This window comes from Onychomys torridus, chromosome 10, assembly GCF_903995425.1.
Source record: "Onychomys torridus chromosome 10, mOncTor1.1, whole genome shotgun sequence".
Classification (NCBI taxonomy): domain Eukaryota; kingdom Metazoa; phylum Chordata; class Mammalia; order Rodentia; family Cricetidae; genus Onychomys; species Onychomys torridus.
In genome coordinates this window covers 61,043,064-61,059,928 of record NC_050452.1, presented here as the reverse complement: position 1 = coordinate 61,059,928, position 16,865 = coordinate 61,043,064, and the positions used below count along the sequence as shown (strand labels likewise).

At 33.9% G+C, this 16,865-nt stretch overlaps 1 protein-coding gene across 11 annotated transcripts in view; it reads left to right on the top strand.

Moving 5' to 3' along the window:
* Positions 1–16,865, top strand: part of Slit2 (slit guidance ligand 2) — a 344,297-nt gene that overhangs the window by 214,304 nt on the left and 113,128 nt on the right. For all 11 annotated transcript variants that reach the window (XM_036200674.1, XM_036200672.1, XM_036200673.1 and 8 more), the window contains exons 5-6: positions 2,196–2,267; positions 13,727–13,798. In XM_036200674.1, the coding sequence (XP_036056567.1) occupies positions 2,196–2,267; positions 13,727–13,798 (144 nt within the window). The remainder of the gene's footprint in view (positions 1–2,195; positions 2,268–13,726; positions 13,799–16,865) is intronic.

Below are 16,865 nucleotides of genomic sequence, written 5' to 3'. Positions count from 1 at the left end.
CTCATGCTTAGATTCCATTCCGTGCTCAGGAACTATCTATCCAGGGGAACAGCTAAACTCAGCCATCAACCTTAGGGAATATCGAGCTTTGAGTCACTTAGTCTTTCAGAGACTTAGGGAAAGGGAAGATTGGTGACTACTAGCTAAAGGAAGCTATTCTACAATCAAGGAATCTGTCATGGGTAATCAATAAAACTGAGGAGTCATATCCTAAAATGCAGTGTGCCACACTTATGTTTATTTGAACCACCTAAGGCTTTATCATTCCTGTCCCTCTGAAGGTAGTCGAATATTATTGCAGGGCCTGGAACCCCAGCAGAACCAAGATTAACAGAAAAGGAATGGGCCCTTGTTATAGGGATTAGAAGACTACAGAGGCTAGAGAAAACTCAAAAACTGGAGTAAATATTTTTGCCATCATTACTTAAATGCTCTCAGAAGTATTCCTTGGTTGAAAAGTGGAAAGGGGAATGATTAGAAGAAGTGAATCAGGCAGGGACAGCAGGATAAAAACAATCATTTTCATCAAGCATGATAGGTTTCGTATTTGCTTGAATTCCATCTGTTTTTTCTCCTCATCACTTGCTACTTTGTGGTTTTCTTGCTCAGAAATATCTCTGTTCTGTGCCCTCCTCTGAACAAGTCTTCTGCCATCAAGACTTTAAGAATATGTATTGCTAAATAATCTAAACTTGATGTCATTTTGATAGGAAGGAAAGAAGCCAGTCCTAATCAATGGCAAGGGAGAGAAATCAGCTTTTTAAGGAAACAGAATTTTATTGCTCTTAAGGATGTACTGAAATGATTGAAAGCAACAATAAACTACATTGCTTCAGGATGTGCTTCCTGCATAAACACAGAGGAGTAAATTTACTTTTTCAAGTAAAATATGAGATTTTTGTTGTTTTCCTTTTCCTTCTTTTCTTCATCTTTGTATTTTTTGATGAAGACCTTCTGTCACTAAGTAACTAAGGTTTCTCTCTTTGCATATTGCTTAGCAAACATTTTTTTTTCATTTGAACATTAAGCATATTGAGATATAAACTCAAATCTCCTTTGTCTAAAACTGGGCATTAATGAGGTCAGGACCACATACTAAATCTCTGTACCAGACAGTTGCGTCCTCTTCTCTCTGGTGTGGCTATAAGCATATAAATTATGAGCTCTGCTCACAAGCAGTTTTGAGAGAGGGAGTGTGGACCAGCCTGCTCACTGTGCATCCACCCGTTGGTAAACGGCTGAGTTCATCATCTGCTGTGTATCAGTGGTCTGTAGCTTCATGAGTTTCTTCGTGAGAATGGGTTACCTTAGAATTGGAAGAGCGTCATTGGTATTTTTATAGTTTGCCTGATATTTCAACTTCTTGCTTATATTCATGTGGATAAAACCTAGAAGACAATTGTCTGTTTCCGGGGCATATCACTTTATGTATGTATTTGTACTTTATGTGATAAGGCTAGTAATACTATCTAAGCTCTGAGAATTTTCTTAGAATTGACTCTGAACTCTTGGAAGGAAAAATAATGATCCATTTTACGATGAGTGGTTTTTTTTTTTTCTCCCAAACTCTTCATCTCAGCTGAGAGTGTTTTTCTTTCCCTTGATTAAAATGTATTTCTTAATTAAATTAAAATGTAAATATAGACTTTCTATGTTTATGATTATAATAGATTTAGGGGATGCTTCAAATCAGCCTACTATTAATATTCCATGAAGAAACTGTATTTTATTGTTGGATGAGTGCTTTCATGTTCCCTTTTTAATAATACTGAAGTTGCTGTGGAAGCTTAACTATGTAGTCTGAATACGATCATCCTTCTCTAGGAAGCTAAGTTACAACAGTGATTTTGAGCCAATGTTAAGTTCTAAAGCTTCAAAGTCTCCTGAAATTTATTTATGAAAAATTTACTACTTGTCTCAATGAAATATTTTATATTTTATTTTGCAAAATTATATAAACTTTAAATAAAAATGCCATGATAGAATATAGATTAAAGATACATATTCCAAACTTTAATGTGCATGAGAATTACAAATTATTTGTATAGTTACTTGCTTTGTATTAAACTGTTTTGTCCTTTTTTGTGAGCGAGTGTGTTTTTTGTGGAGTAATTTTTTTTCTATTACTTGTCACTTCAATTAAACTAAGCAAAAAAATTTTATAACATTATCTTCCTTTCTTTTGTTGTTTTTAGTGATCTCAGTGAAAATCAAATTCAAGCAATTCCAAGGAAAGCTTTCCGTGGGGCAGTTGACATTAAAAATCTGTGAGTATATAGTACACCTTAATTTATAGTTCTTTATAATCATCTGTTTTTTGGGTCAGGTATACATTTCTTAAATTAACAGAAAAAGTAAATACTGATGTAGTTTTCTTATTTTTAAGATCTTCAAATAGCAACAAAAAATTTTGTTGTTTGTAAAGATGTTTGTCAACTCAAGTCATTATAAAATTAATTCAAAAATACTTTGATTACTGTTTTACAATTTTCAGGAAAATGAAATGGTATGATTGTGTGTTTTTCTCACTTTTTCCCGAGTTCCTTCTTGCTACCTTTGCAGTTTCTGTCAGGGTATACAGAAAGTGCAGCATATAAACAATTTTATTTTCCTTTGGAAATAGATAATATTTTCCAGCTAAAGATAAAGATGGCTCAGAGCTGTAGCTTTTTCTGGAGTTTTTAGATGTTAGAAGTATAAAAATGATAAATTCACCTTTTCATTTATGTTTATTTTTCTCACCTTATTTCCCTCATATCTTTGGAGGATTATATGAAGAAGAAGAAAAAAAGAAAGGAAAAAACATTTTCTTTATTTTCCTTGATAAATCTTTAATCTAGTTTCTTACACAGTGTTTAAGTGCCCATAGTTCTTAAGCTACCAGTGAGATATGAGCTCTCAATGGTAAGCCTAATATTGTCAATATATATCTTTATGAATTTCAAAATACCACATTAGTCCTTTAAAATGACTTTTCAGTTTACTTCACATGTTGGGGGTTAAAATATTTCCTTAGCTATTGCAATCCCTTGAAATGTAGGGGTGAAGAGCCCTGGTGTATCAAAATTAACTCTTAATATCCAATATTTCTTAGCTAGTCATAAACAGGGCAGGCCATTTTTCAAGAATTAACTTATATTCCAAATTCTCCATGGGAGAATTCAGTACCATTTTTCTCTAGTCATGAAAGTGAGACAGATGTTGTCCCTTGTCAAAGAAGACAAGTGTTGATAAAGCCACGGACTTGGCCTTTACCTCTCTGCAGTAGAAATGTGTTTTTCTTTATCCTGAATCTATGCTTTCTGAGTGCATGAGTAATGGCAGAAAAGTCCAGCTTTGTGGTTATAAATATACAAAGCCATTACCATTGTGACTGTGGTGATTTTTTTACGTGCACTTAGACAAAAAGGATTTCTTCTGCTTTCTAACTATCTTGACTAGCTAGGATTTTAAGAACACTTTAGTCGGCCTGCTAACATAGGGGATCCAATCTGTCTCCGTGTATTAGTTGTGACTGTGCTATTACTTAAGAATTCCTGGGTTGTCCCCACTCAAGTTGCAATGGCTACAACTGGCCACCCTGCAGAATGTCACCTGTAACCTCACAGTGGTACTATCATTAAGCACTTAATGTAAGTGCATTTAACTGTGCTTTAGATAGTCAAAGAATTTAAGTCAACTGACTTTCTTTACCTATGTGTAAGCCTATATTTAGGAATATTGATCCATCACAAGGAATTTTTTTAAACATGTTTTCTTCATTTAACTAAAAGAGAAACTCAGAGATTAAGTGGAAAGTAAGAGAGTAGGGCAACTGCCACATGAAATGGGCATTTCAATCCTCCCCCACGTACACTCATGAGTTTCCTCAAATGCAAAGACTGTTATGTATGCTGTACAGTGAAGCTAGGATTTCAGCCTGAGACAGTTTTCCTATATTTTAGATTCATGCACATAAGCAATCACCCAACTCCTCTTGACCCTTTGTATTTAATTTTATAAAATGAATAATAGCTTTTTGAGTTTGTTGTGGTTATTAGGCAAATGAAATAGGAAAGACTATTTAAATCAGTAAATTGCTCTGAAATTATAGCATTATGTTTCATTATAAATTATTTAGTGAATAGCTTATAAAAGTTTTCCATGAATAAATTGCTTACAAAGGCGACAGGCTAGTAGAATATGAGAAATTTTTCAATATTATAATTTAGTTAATAGATGATTTTAATACATATAGGATTCTTCCATTATGAGTCAACTAGACATGGAATTTCAAATTGAAAAAAAGAAAATATACATGAAAACATTAAATGAACATACAACAAAACCATGATTTATAAGTAAAATATTGTATATGATAGGGATTGAGGGAGGAACAACTTCAAGTATAAGTTGTCAGAGAGCTCTGGAAGAAAATTCATGAAAGAATGGAGGGAGAAATTTAAGTTATTGAGTCTTATATTATGTGTTGGTGAATAGTAGACAGGAGTAAACTGAGAAAGAACTTGAATCAAATCCAAAATGTAATGCACTTTCGGTTTGTTTATTTTGTGTGTGCAAGAAATGTAAAGTGATCTTCTTTTTTTAATGAAGTAAAGCAATGATAAGACACAAGGGATCCACATGTGGGACGTGCTAACTGACAGCATCCACATAGAGTAAGCTTTGGAAATACGTTTCCATGGAAGAAAGGAAGTGTAAGAGACAGTATAGACCTGAATGGTAACACTAAAATAATAATAGAAAGAAATCAAACAAACACACAAAAACACACAAAATCTCTCATTCTTGTCATCTTCCATGAACTAATAGAAAAGTAAAGAGGGCAAGACTGAGCTTTGTAATGTGTAAGAGTGTTTAATCGGCTTAAATAGCTAAAAGAGACTTCAGAGTTAAAAGATATTTCAAACCGTATTTTCAAAAATCATTCTCATTTCATGGGTCAGGGTATAAGGGTTTTTATTTCCTTTCAAAAATAAGCAATATATCTTCTATATTTTAAGTATAAAATCTAATTTACATTATTATTAAACTACTAATCACAGCCATCAGTGAATCAGCAGCATACAATTGATGGCAATTTTCGTTCTCACTGGGACAGAAGAGAACAGTATTTTGTCATTTTTATTGTGCCTGTGTGTTCACTCCTAAGTTGGTTGTCTTTCATGGTGTTCCGATCACGGCTGCACAATTATTCACAGGTTAAAAAGAGAAAAAGGAGATAGAACCGCAGGCATAAATACAGAGCAGAGCCAAGACCCTGCATCTGGGAGAGCTCTCTGCAGTAACACTCTGCCCTAGTCTAGCAAAAAGTTCAGATCTGCCACTTCTGAGCCCGATACAAAGCAGTTCCCATTGCTACAAGATTTCTGGTGACAGCACTTGGTTTATTCGGGAGGTCTGGCTAAACATACTCTAGGCAGCATCCTGACAATATAAAATTCATGCTGTGGAAATGTTGCAAATTACTACATTTTATTTCCCTTCCTCCAGGCAAAGCCCTACTTAAACTATCTCAGACAGATGAACGTTCATCTTGGTCTTAAGCATCTCAGGGGAGAACGAAAAGTTACTTTTTTGCCATCTCTCTTTATTTCATAGCTGGATTAAAATAGTTTGTATTTTGTTCTATAACCTCTTTCTACCCAGGATCCCACCCCTGCCAGCCACAACTTGAATCAATTTCTTTTGTCTTAACATTTTCAACAGTTAGACATTAGGAAAACAAAATTCTATTACAATATCAACAAAATAATTGCATTTCTAACAGCTTCCAGCAGCAGTATTTGTGAGATTTTCATATGTGGTGTTCAAGTCACCAACTATGAACTATTGATACCCTGTTATTGCCAAAGGATGATTCTTCATAAAGGTAAACAATGCTTACAGAAGTTTTTCTTAGAGTCTTCACATATATATATATATATATATATATATATATATATATATATAATTAATAGATAAATGCTGTAGTGGTGAAGCTTTGCTGCCCCTTAAGAGGAAACGGTGCAGCATAAATTGTATTTTTTTTCAAGCACCTGGTTAGGTATTTCCATTTAAGCTCACCCTCTTAGAGTATATTCATATTTAGTCTGGCCTTAATTTTGTGTAAAGGAGACTGCACATCTGCTTCTTTCTTCCTCTCTTCTGTTATTCATCTTTAGGATGTACTCTGTGATTGTCATCCTACATTTTCCCATCTATATCTTCTTCCTGTTTTCTTGTGCCTTTCCAATCCCAATTATGCCACAGCTATGAATTTTATTCTCTTTTTCTAAGAAAAATAATCACTGTTGGCATGTAACAGCTTTCCTTGAGGGAAAATGATCTATTTTTATAGGCATTGAAGAAAACATTAATAAAACTTCATGTGTATTAATCTATAGACAAATGTATAATTTACGGAATGATTTAGCATGGTTTTATTAAAGGAATTCATGGTATCATTTAGATAATACATATGCATGACCTTGACATTTTTGGGAAAAACAATCCAATTTGTGATGCATTGTTTGTTAACAATAAGGGAATTTGACAAACAAGAAAGAGAATTAATCTGTTGTTGCAAATCCACATACATTATTTAGAAATTGTATTATTTACTGGATTGCTTTCACATTTCTTTTTCGTGTCCCATTTTGTGTTATTTAATTTTATTCTTTCCAATCAATCCACTTCAACCCACAAAATGGAACTGTAGTCAGCTTTATGTGAGGTACATAGAGAGGCTAACACATTTCATGGATTGTGCTTTATCTGGTTTGAATTTCTTTCTTGACGTCTCTTCATCATTATTTACATAATCCATGCTGATGCATGATCAAGAGTTTGCCATATAGTATACAACAAATACATAACCCTAAAAGGGAAGAATTTTGAGTTCCCCTTAAGTGCAAGAGATTCTATTACCTCTGTCATAAGACTTAATTACAAAATTTCCTCTTTAGTCAGTTAGCAAGTTGACTTTGTTTCTGATTTTTCATGAAAATAAAATCCTTTCACTATCAAGTGAAAACTAGTGCTCAGACCAGCTCTCCCCTAGTGGGTTTTTGTAGGCCTGAAGCTAGTAATACTTTGAAACCATCTCTCCATTCATGGTAATGGTCTTTCTTATTCTTATATAAAAATTCAAGGGAATTCAATAGATTATAGAACCTTCCGGCCTGCCAGAATTTATAGCTGTTAAAGCAAATGAGTTTCATGAGAGTCATATCTCAGATGCACGATGCTTATAGTTCTGAATGACACATAAAGAATATGAAGTTTTTTGTTGAAAACGTGAGGGGTGGAGTCAAGGAACAGGATGGGCAGGTACCACACTTAGAACTTGGGTACTGTCCATGGTCCTGTAGTCTTGGTCTGTTTTCCTTTAACTCCCAAAGCATCAGAATACTGACTGTCCCTACAACTGTGGTGAGGTAACCAACCATCAAAACTCTTTCCATTTTTGCATATTTGGTCCCCACTGTGCATGAAGCAAATTTTCTTCAATAATGGATTTTCATCCGTGACTGTGTAATACATGCAGTGTATCTTCAAAAATGCCTCCAAAACAGAACAAAATAGTAAACAAAATACAGGAAAAGATGATTGATTTTGAACACAAATTTAACAACCCATAAAACAAAAGCTAAAATGGAAGGCTTGGTTGTCTTGTTGTTCAGTGAAATAGAATGTTCCTTCAGATTTCTTATGTCTCCACTATGGGTGAGCACACTTTTTTACCTATGTGTTCAACAGCCTGATAATTGATTTTGACCTCCAGGCTATAGTCTTATTAGATAATTTTAACAAAGATGCTAGATTACTAGATATTTTTCCATGATTTACTAATTTCACCTCCTGATGACCAGGTTCAAAATTATCTTTTTTAATCTCATGTTGTATTTGTTAAAGATACTAAAGCAAAACTATATGAACAGAGTAGAACATAGCTCTAATTCTGTAGTCTACAAGAATACAGGGTTTTCAGAGTGTTATAATAGCTGGTCATTGTAGACATTATGACTAGTTGTGATGTTCTGCCTGTGACAAAGTCCTCCTGCCTTGAACTGTGCGTCAGCACAGAAGCTCTATGCTCAAACCCAAATATTCTTAGCCCTGAAAACATTCACTTAACATTGTAGTGACTCTACTCACATTTGTGTTCACACAGCTTTTCTTTCATCTATAGGAAAGATTTTCATTTCTAACTAGAGTCTACACTTCTCTTTCTACCTTATCTAGCTAGTTAGATAGCTAGCTCTTCTCTCTCTCTCTCTCTCTCTCTCTCTCTCTCTCTCTCTCTCTCTGTGTGTGTGTGTGTGTGTGTGTGTGTGTGTAAGATATGAGCACTTTGGTATGATATAGAGCTGGAAATTGAATCCAGGGCTTAATGTTCGCTAGGTAAGTATTCTACTGCTGAGCTACAGATATTTAAAGAGATATATGTTTTTCTACATTAATTTAATTCCCTCCACCTACAGTAGTCACAACATTTTCTGAATTTTACACTACTTTGAATTATGCCCATCCATTTATCTAAAATTTACCTGAAGCAGAGAAGCATTGTGAATTTGCTTCCTTAGCTCTTGGATACTGTGCAGGGACTTTGGGGATATACCGGTCTCAATTACAATCAAAGATAAACACACTATTTGCTACTTACTGTATATAAGTTCTCAGACTTTTGAGTCTTATTATTTGATCTGTGCAATTGAGATGCTAGCAATGTTTACCTTCTCAATTTACTATGAAAGATAATGAGATTGCATACTATCAATATGTAACAATCAGTATGGTCAGTAAATGTAAGTATTTAATATAATCAGTCTTAGTTTCATACAACTTTGGTTAGTTTTCCTAGAAATGCCAGGAACCAAATACCCTTATAGTTGTTTTTCCTCTATTTTCTGTGACAAAATATTTTTTTGAATCTGCAAGCCATCCTTTTCCTCCACTCAAATAGCAAATGCATATACTTTTGTAGTATAAAGTATTCTAGCAAATGCATGTATGTGTGTAATACAGATTACTGTATTGAAATCTGAGGTTACTTGTTACTGAGATACAGAAAGCATGCCTGAAAGACTGTGGAAGAATAAAATCTAAGATAGTGTAAATTCTAGAAATTCTTAGAATAGATTCTCTAGTAAGCATGAAGTGCCTCAAAAGCAGGCTCCTGCTGGAGAGCTCCTTCTGAGAGATGTGTGGTTGTTTAAGTTAATACTTTGGATATTTATTGATAATAGTCCAACTTGTACTATTTTTATATTTTACATGCTATTATTTCAATTACACAATGTTGTTTAAATAACAGTTGGCATAGGATTTGCATATGTACAATTTTATATGATTGAATTTTACCCTTACAAAAGATATTATACCCATATTAAAAGACTTTCCTCTCTTTTCTTCCTGTAATTCACTTTTTAAAAAATCCAGTTTCATTACATTGTAAAATACTCTTTTATTGATTCTGACCATTTTGATTCACTTTAAATTATCTAAAAGTTTAGAGTCTTTTATTTTATTTTATTTTATTTTATAGCAGCAATATAAAGAACACACCAGTTCTAACACCTGAAATTAAAAATATAACAAAAATGGGGCATTATCATATGAACTTCATTAAGAAATTCGTATATCTTGCCTGGATCACACATAATTATGGATTTTAATGTTCTGTGATATTTCACAGTTAACTGTATTTTAAATATCTAATCCTTATGAAAGAGAGGCAATTAATAATTGAATATTATTTCTTGGATGCTAAAGAAAAATACATATTTACTGTGGATAGAAATGCAATAATCTAAATTTAACATTATGTAGTGAGTTTTCTATATAAGATTATAATTGTGTATTGTAGCTAAATTTTAGAAGAAAAAATAGGAAAACCTAAACAGAACAAAATACAGTATCTCCAGCTGTATTATGTTTAAACTTTTGTCCTTGTTATACCTATTTTAGGCTTAAAGTTAGAAACATTATATATTGGTTTAATTAATTAACCTCAGAGACTTTTTACTTTGAAATAAAACCAGACAAGCTTTATATATTCTGTGTGTGAGTCACAGAGTACTGTTTTCAGTGTACATTTAGTTGGCAAATGGTGTGGCCTGAGACTATAGCCACCCAACCTAGGAACCACCAATATGGGAAGCCTGGGGCTTTTTGAGTATCAGTGGATCTTCATGGACCGCTGAAAAGATACTCATATGACATAATGCTTAACGCGATCAGGATGAAGATGATGATTCTGTTCAACCTCTTCATTTTCTTGAAACCATGCAGGGCTTGAAAAAACAAATTCACTGGAAAGAACAGTGGTGTAGAGGCTAGTGGGATTTCCCACTAGAACAGAAGCAAAGTGAAGGTTACAGAGTGGAAATTATAGAGAGAAGATATAGACACCCATGATAATCCAGGTTGAATGAAAAGCTAAGAAAATGTAACCACAGTAGGATTTTTTTCTTCCAATAAATAAGAAAATCTCCTCATGTGTGAAATGTAGCTCATGTACAATGAAAGCATCAGACAAATTTACCTAGTTTCCCTAATGTTCTTCTCATTTGAACTCTTTAAAGAATAAAATTTTCGCTGCCTAATTAATTGGAATTTTAGAGAATTAAAAAAAATAGTGTCTCTATTCATAAATCCATAACAATTCCATGTTTTAATTGGAAATCACATCTAAGGAAAGACCAGACCCTTTTCTTTTTAAGGCAGGCACAAGCACCCCGGTCTTGAAGGGCCCTTGAGAGGGATATATGCAGAGCAAGAGAACTAAGTTGCAAGAAAAGAGTCCAGAAACCCCCAAATCAGTTATGCTTGGCACTATTTTGACACTGTTTGTTTTGAACACCATAGACAAATGGGCTTCTGCACAGAGAGTTGCCTCATGGGCAATCATGGAAGCACAAGGTTTTCTGTAGACACTCATTTAAATATCACAAAATTCACAATTGATGAGGAAATTATTCACCAGTGAGTTTTAAATTACCTTTTCTTATTCTCATTTCCATGAATTATTTTCACTCTTAGGAAATATGTGATCTGAGATTTGGCAACATTCATTAAACTTTTAAGAAAACTCGTGTCCTACGAAACTCAAACATTCCTAATATCTTTACCATAGGGTTTTTATATTTTTTTAAATTGTCAAGAACAACATGCAACCATGCACAATACCAAAGAAGAGTTCAACTGTTTAAGTTTCCAGCAACAGTACACATTCTGGCATAAGGAAAGTGATGTGTCTTTTAGTCTTGTAGAACAAGATTCGCCTGAGTGCTTTCTGGCATGCTCCAGATTCCCCTTTGTGCATTGTATGCATGATTTAGAAGAAGCTGTGTCAGCACTGATTTATACATTGACAGCTAAGGATAATAAGATATGGGCAAACATACAGCTCACCCTTTTACAGATTAACCTGGAGACTGCATTAGGCAAATTTGATAGCATTAAAAGATTTTGCCAATTTGTCTGGAAACAATTTCTCTTTTGTAGCATGCCAAGGGTAACACTTCATGCCACTGTACTAATTTAAATGGCTTTGATAAATTGTTCAAGAGGTTAGAGAATGGTAGTGTAGATATATATTTAGCACTATGAAATAAAAAGGCTATTAACTTAATTGTTAAATGAATTTAATCTTTAAACTCAAAAGTGCTCAAGAATCTAAGTGTTTTCTTGGAACCACAGCAGCCATATTATATCATGAGGCTTTAAATGTCTTCCTGGAAAATGAAATTATACTTCTGCATTGCTTCCTAATAAGTGGGAAAAGCTTTCAACTATTACAGTATCAGGAGCCTTGGGTATATTTGGGGAAAGCTTAGGTTTATAAACGCAATGGAAATCTATCTTTCCCAGGATGGACTTGCTTTTATATTGGCCTATATTGTACTATTTATATGACATTAGGTAGTATTGTTTATGCTTGTGCCCTCTGGAGACTGGTTTAAAAATGAGATGTATCATTCATAAGATATCCCCTATGTACATACTTTCTAAGTGATCTAAAGAGTCCTCTCTGGAAGTCACCAGATGAAGTCACTGCTCCTCTATTCTGTAGCCTCGTGAGAGGACTAGTTGTTTTATGCAACGTTCAAACAATTCTTTCAGAGTGATCCTCAAATGTGAATTAGGCCTCTTGGTGAATCCTGGACTTGAAGCAAGGACAAAATACATTTGTACAATGATTATAATCTCACTCTTGTATATTCACATTCCCAGAGCAATAGTGGAAGGCTAACATTTCATTTCTCTATCAAGTGAAGCATTCAAATATCTTTTCTCTACTGGAACAATAAGGTCTCCAAGCATCAAGACACCAGCGTTAGCACTGTGTGCTGGAAACAGGAGTATAGTGGAGACAGTACTTGGTTCTGTCTTTCAAGGAAGTCAATTTCCTTTGTACTATTGAAAACACTTTCTTCTCTTGTAGAAGACATCCTACCACAGTTTCCCCTCCCTCCATTCCCCCACCTCCCTTCTCCCCCAGATTGAAAGTAAATTTATTAACATGAGCAGTAAGATTTTATTAAAAGATTTGTATTTATTTATTATGTATACAGAAGAGGGCACCAGATCTCATTACAGATAGTTGTGAGCCACCATGTGGGTGCTGGGAATTGAACTCAGGACCTCTGGAAGAGCAGTCGGTGGTCTTAACCTCTGAGCCAGCTCTCCAGCCCGAGCAGTAAGATTTTTAATTTCAAACACAAACATCAGAAAAAGAAAAAAAAAAAAGAGCTTAAGCAACTTTGAGGCATGGATTTCATTCCTTCTAAAACTGAATATTTACATTCAGTACTTAAAGCACTGATGAAGAGTCATTTGTTTAAATTATATATTATTGAGTCAACAGAAATAACAGGTAAAATTATTTTCATACTCTATACGCTATTGTAATTAAATACTTACAGTTGATGGTTATTTATTGTTTGGGGTTAAAATTGGCATCTTAAAGAAAAATACCCAAAGTTTTATTTCAGTTTTAATGAATTCATTTCCTAATAGTGAACAAATAGTTTTCTTCATGAAACATATTCTGAAAGTTTCTTAACTCAAAAAATTCTAGACTAACATGGAAGAGAATTTGTATGTGATAAGAAATGCTGATTTGGAGAGTACGGAAGCCTGGTATATGATGATTGCAAGCTTTCTAATGTGTTTTCTTGGTTGGGAGAGGAGGAGATGCCCAGAATCGTTTCTTGTTTTCAGTTTGGAGTCTGGAGAGGAAACTGCCATTAAAAGATGGAAACCCGAAAGTAGTCTTACTCCTTCTTGCCAAGGATAGTGAAATTAACATGCAGCTGGGCTTCTCTGATAAATGGATTCTGTTAGGTCACTGAGGGGGTGCATGTGACATTAAGTGATTTACAGCCCTTTACCTTAATGAAATTGTTTCAGCGAGATGACGCTGAAAGCTTTTAATGGATAGCTTTTCTTGATGTAATGAAATTGCATTCCTATGGCATTTAATATAAGGTGCAGTTATTATTTACCAGAGCTTTCCAAGGGCTGCTATTTGCACAGACAGTTCGGAACAAAAAGAGATTTCAGTAGCTGCACAGAGAGGACAGAATGGGTTGTGACATTCTTGAGCAGATGAGTGTGTGTGAGGAAGCACTTCAGGGAGTGTCATCAGAGCTTCAGTGCCCCTTCCCAAGTCTTCAGGTCTCCTACTCCCTGCTTCTGCTTCTTTCCCTTACATAGAGTCTTTTAATTCATTTAACAGGCAACTGGATTACAACCAGATCAGCTGCATTGAAGATGGAGCATTTAGAGCTCTAAGAGATCTAGAAGTACTGTGAGTATTGCTGATTTCTCTGATGCTTTTCGTAGGAGCATTGTTTCTAGAGAGTGATAATGTGATAACTTGGCTACTATCTAATAGCGCTGTGTCAAAATGTTCTCCTAAGGACAACAACAACACTCCTTAACAAAACTTGTGAGTATTCAGAGAGTCAAGATGTGTATGGGCAAAAGCACGCAGATGTTTCTATGTAGACACTGTATTTAAGAAGAGTACTTGAAAGATCTGTTTTTTGGGTTTTTTTTTTTTTTTAATAAAATATCCTCATGGCATGGATAGATCTTTCAGAAGTTCCCAAATTCCTAAATATGAAGATAAAAAGTCAAACTAAACCTCTATTTACTGATAAATTTTGTGGTTAGTGTGTAATGGAAAGGTGTTTTTATTTAATCACGCCATTTTTCATGATGACATATCAACTTTATTTTTGTATGTTTTATATGTTTATTTTGAATTTGAATTCCTAATTTGAATGAGCTGTGGATAAGATCCATTTCAGAGACATAGTCAGAAATCTGATGTGCTGAATGTGAAATGGTTTTGAATATCTCATCAATTTGTTAAAAGTTGTAGAGGAATTATTGAGTCCACCCTCCACAAAACAGGGGGACAGGGTTAATTGAGGATTTTGGGAGCCACTGAAATAAAACATATTCTGAAAATGAATAATCTTTCAACCAAGATAACTTATTTTAGTAAGATTGCTTTGTGATTTTTATTTTTATTACATATTAGAGAAGATTTTCTAGCTGCCCTTCAATCTTAAAGAGTTGATAAAAATCACAAATGACACTCTTGTAAATTGTTCTGTATAAGGAGGCATTTTTATGGTTGCTGAAAAAAATCTTTTTCCTTTTGGAAAGTCGGTGAAAAGTGCTTAGGTCCGCTTTAGTTTAAAGCCACTTTCTAACCTGTGTGTTCTGCCTGTATGTGGGGGGTGGGGGCAGGAGAGCTGAGAGTGTGTATCAGAGGGAGAGAAAGTGTCAGTGCCACAACTGAAGCATTTTACATATATATATATATATATATATATATATATATATATATAATAACTATGTATTTACTTAAATACAGAACGTTTTGGAAATACAGTCACTGTGCATATTGTTATTTTCATCTTAATAAAATTTCTAACGATTGGCCATTAATATACAAATAAAATAAAAATTTAAAGATTGACTATTGTTATTTTTTGTCTTAATAAAACATCTAAAGTTTGACCTCTGAGGGAACCATTATTATGCAACATGATAAAGAATAGTAATGCATGAAATTAAATAAAAATCTAAAACATTGGAATGAGGCTCCTAATTTTATAACATAGAGATACATGATGATTAGAACCTGATTATGGATGAAAATAATTAAAATTATACATTACAAGAAAATGTGTGTTTTCAAAATATTTAAATGTTTTATGGTAAAATTTTGTAATGTCATGAATATAATATATATACATTGTAAAGGTAATATATTTAATGCATTTCAAACAATCTTTCCATAATTTGATTGATAAAGGAAAATGGGATAAAACTTTAAGAAGATGGAGTTACTAAGTAGACATATATACTAAGCAGCGTTCCTGAAAGAAAGTTGACAGAATTCTGACTCTGTGGGATCTTATCTTCTGACTTCATGCAAAAAAAAAAAAAAAAAAAAAAAAAAAGAAGAATAGCAACTTAAGCTTCAAGTGTGATTTAAGATTCCCAGGGTTTTAATTTGCATTTTATTTTTATTCCATGAGCATATTTGACTGTCTGACAGTATTGAAGCCAACAAGAGAATACAGCGTAATTGTGCTGATCATTGATAAAATGTCTTGATAACAATTTTTTTTTTTATACAGACAGTTAATAAATCTGAGATTCCAAGAGAAAAGTCAGGGTAGGTGAGACAAGAGTCAGTTTATTGCTCATGGTAAGCTGGGTTCCTATGGAATTCTTAGTTGATAGAATATAAAATTAACTACGTATTCTTACTATGAAGAAATAGTCTCAACATTGAAAACTAAATTTATCTATATGATTTTCTTCTTATTGGGACACGGAACACAGAAATGAAATGGAAATGCTAGTCTTACATATTTTTTGCCCACAGAATAGATATAAGTTAATTAAACGGAAAGTCGTGAGTCATATCCATTAAATAGCAGACTTTCTGCCAACTCTTTCTCTCACTTGGCACTAAGAAATGAGCAACTAAATCATCATCAAATTGTAACATGTACTTCATCATTTCAAGGGTAATGTTTTGTATTTTTGCACCAAGGTACCTGTTCTATAAAACATATTCTGGTAAAAGAGAGTCAACTTTAAATTTGAATTAGTTCATATGTAGGATAAAGTGTTCATAGAAGATATCTCAACATCAGATCTCAGTGTGCTTTGTGCCTTCAAACAATGTAGTTATGTTGAGTAAGCCTAAATTTTGAGATCTAGAAAAGACGTCAGTAGAAGTCAAGTCTCTTTGAGAACAGACCCACCTGCAGAGATGAATGAGACAACACACTTAGAATTGGAAACAGTAAGAGAGAATTTGGTATGTTTGTTCATTTTGTGAAATAGCCTGGGGGTGATGTGAAAGTGAGGTGACTAGTTTATCGCAGGAGATTATGAGTGATCTGTGAAAAAAGAAAGTGATTTTTTGAGTGGGAAATTGACAAGAGCCTGAGGGTTCTGCCCAGGCAAAAGTGATACACTGATGATCCAGGTGTTTGACTTTTGAGCCTTGTGAAGAGTTTGCACTGGGATTTTTAAACTCAGCAGTCTGTGGAGGTCACTCCTTAGCATAAATGAAATGAGGAGGCAAAGAAATGGAATGGGCAAGAAAAACAGAGAAGAAGAGACAAGACTCGCCCTTGTGGAGTCTGTAGGCACACTTGAGGATGTCTTTCTTTTTTTCAGAGCACCCATTCTTTCCTCTGATTACCATGGTAAAGTCACGTATTAAAATATCTTCAATAAAACCTCCAACTCTTGACAGAAAAAAAAAAAAAAAAAAAAAAAAACGAAAAAGCAAAAATGACTGACAGTGGAAGACAGTGTGCTCTTCAGTAAACTAG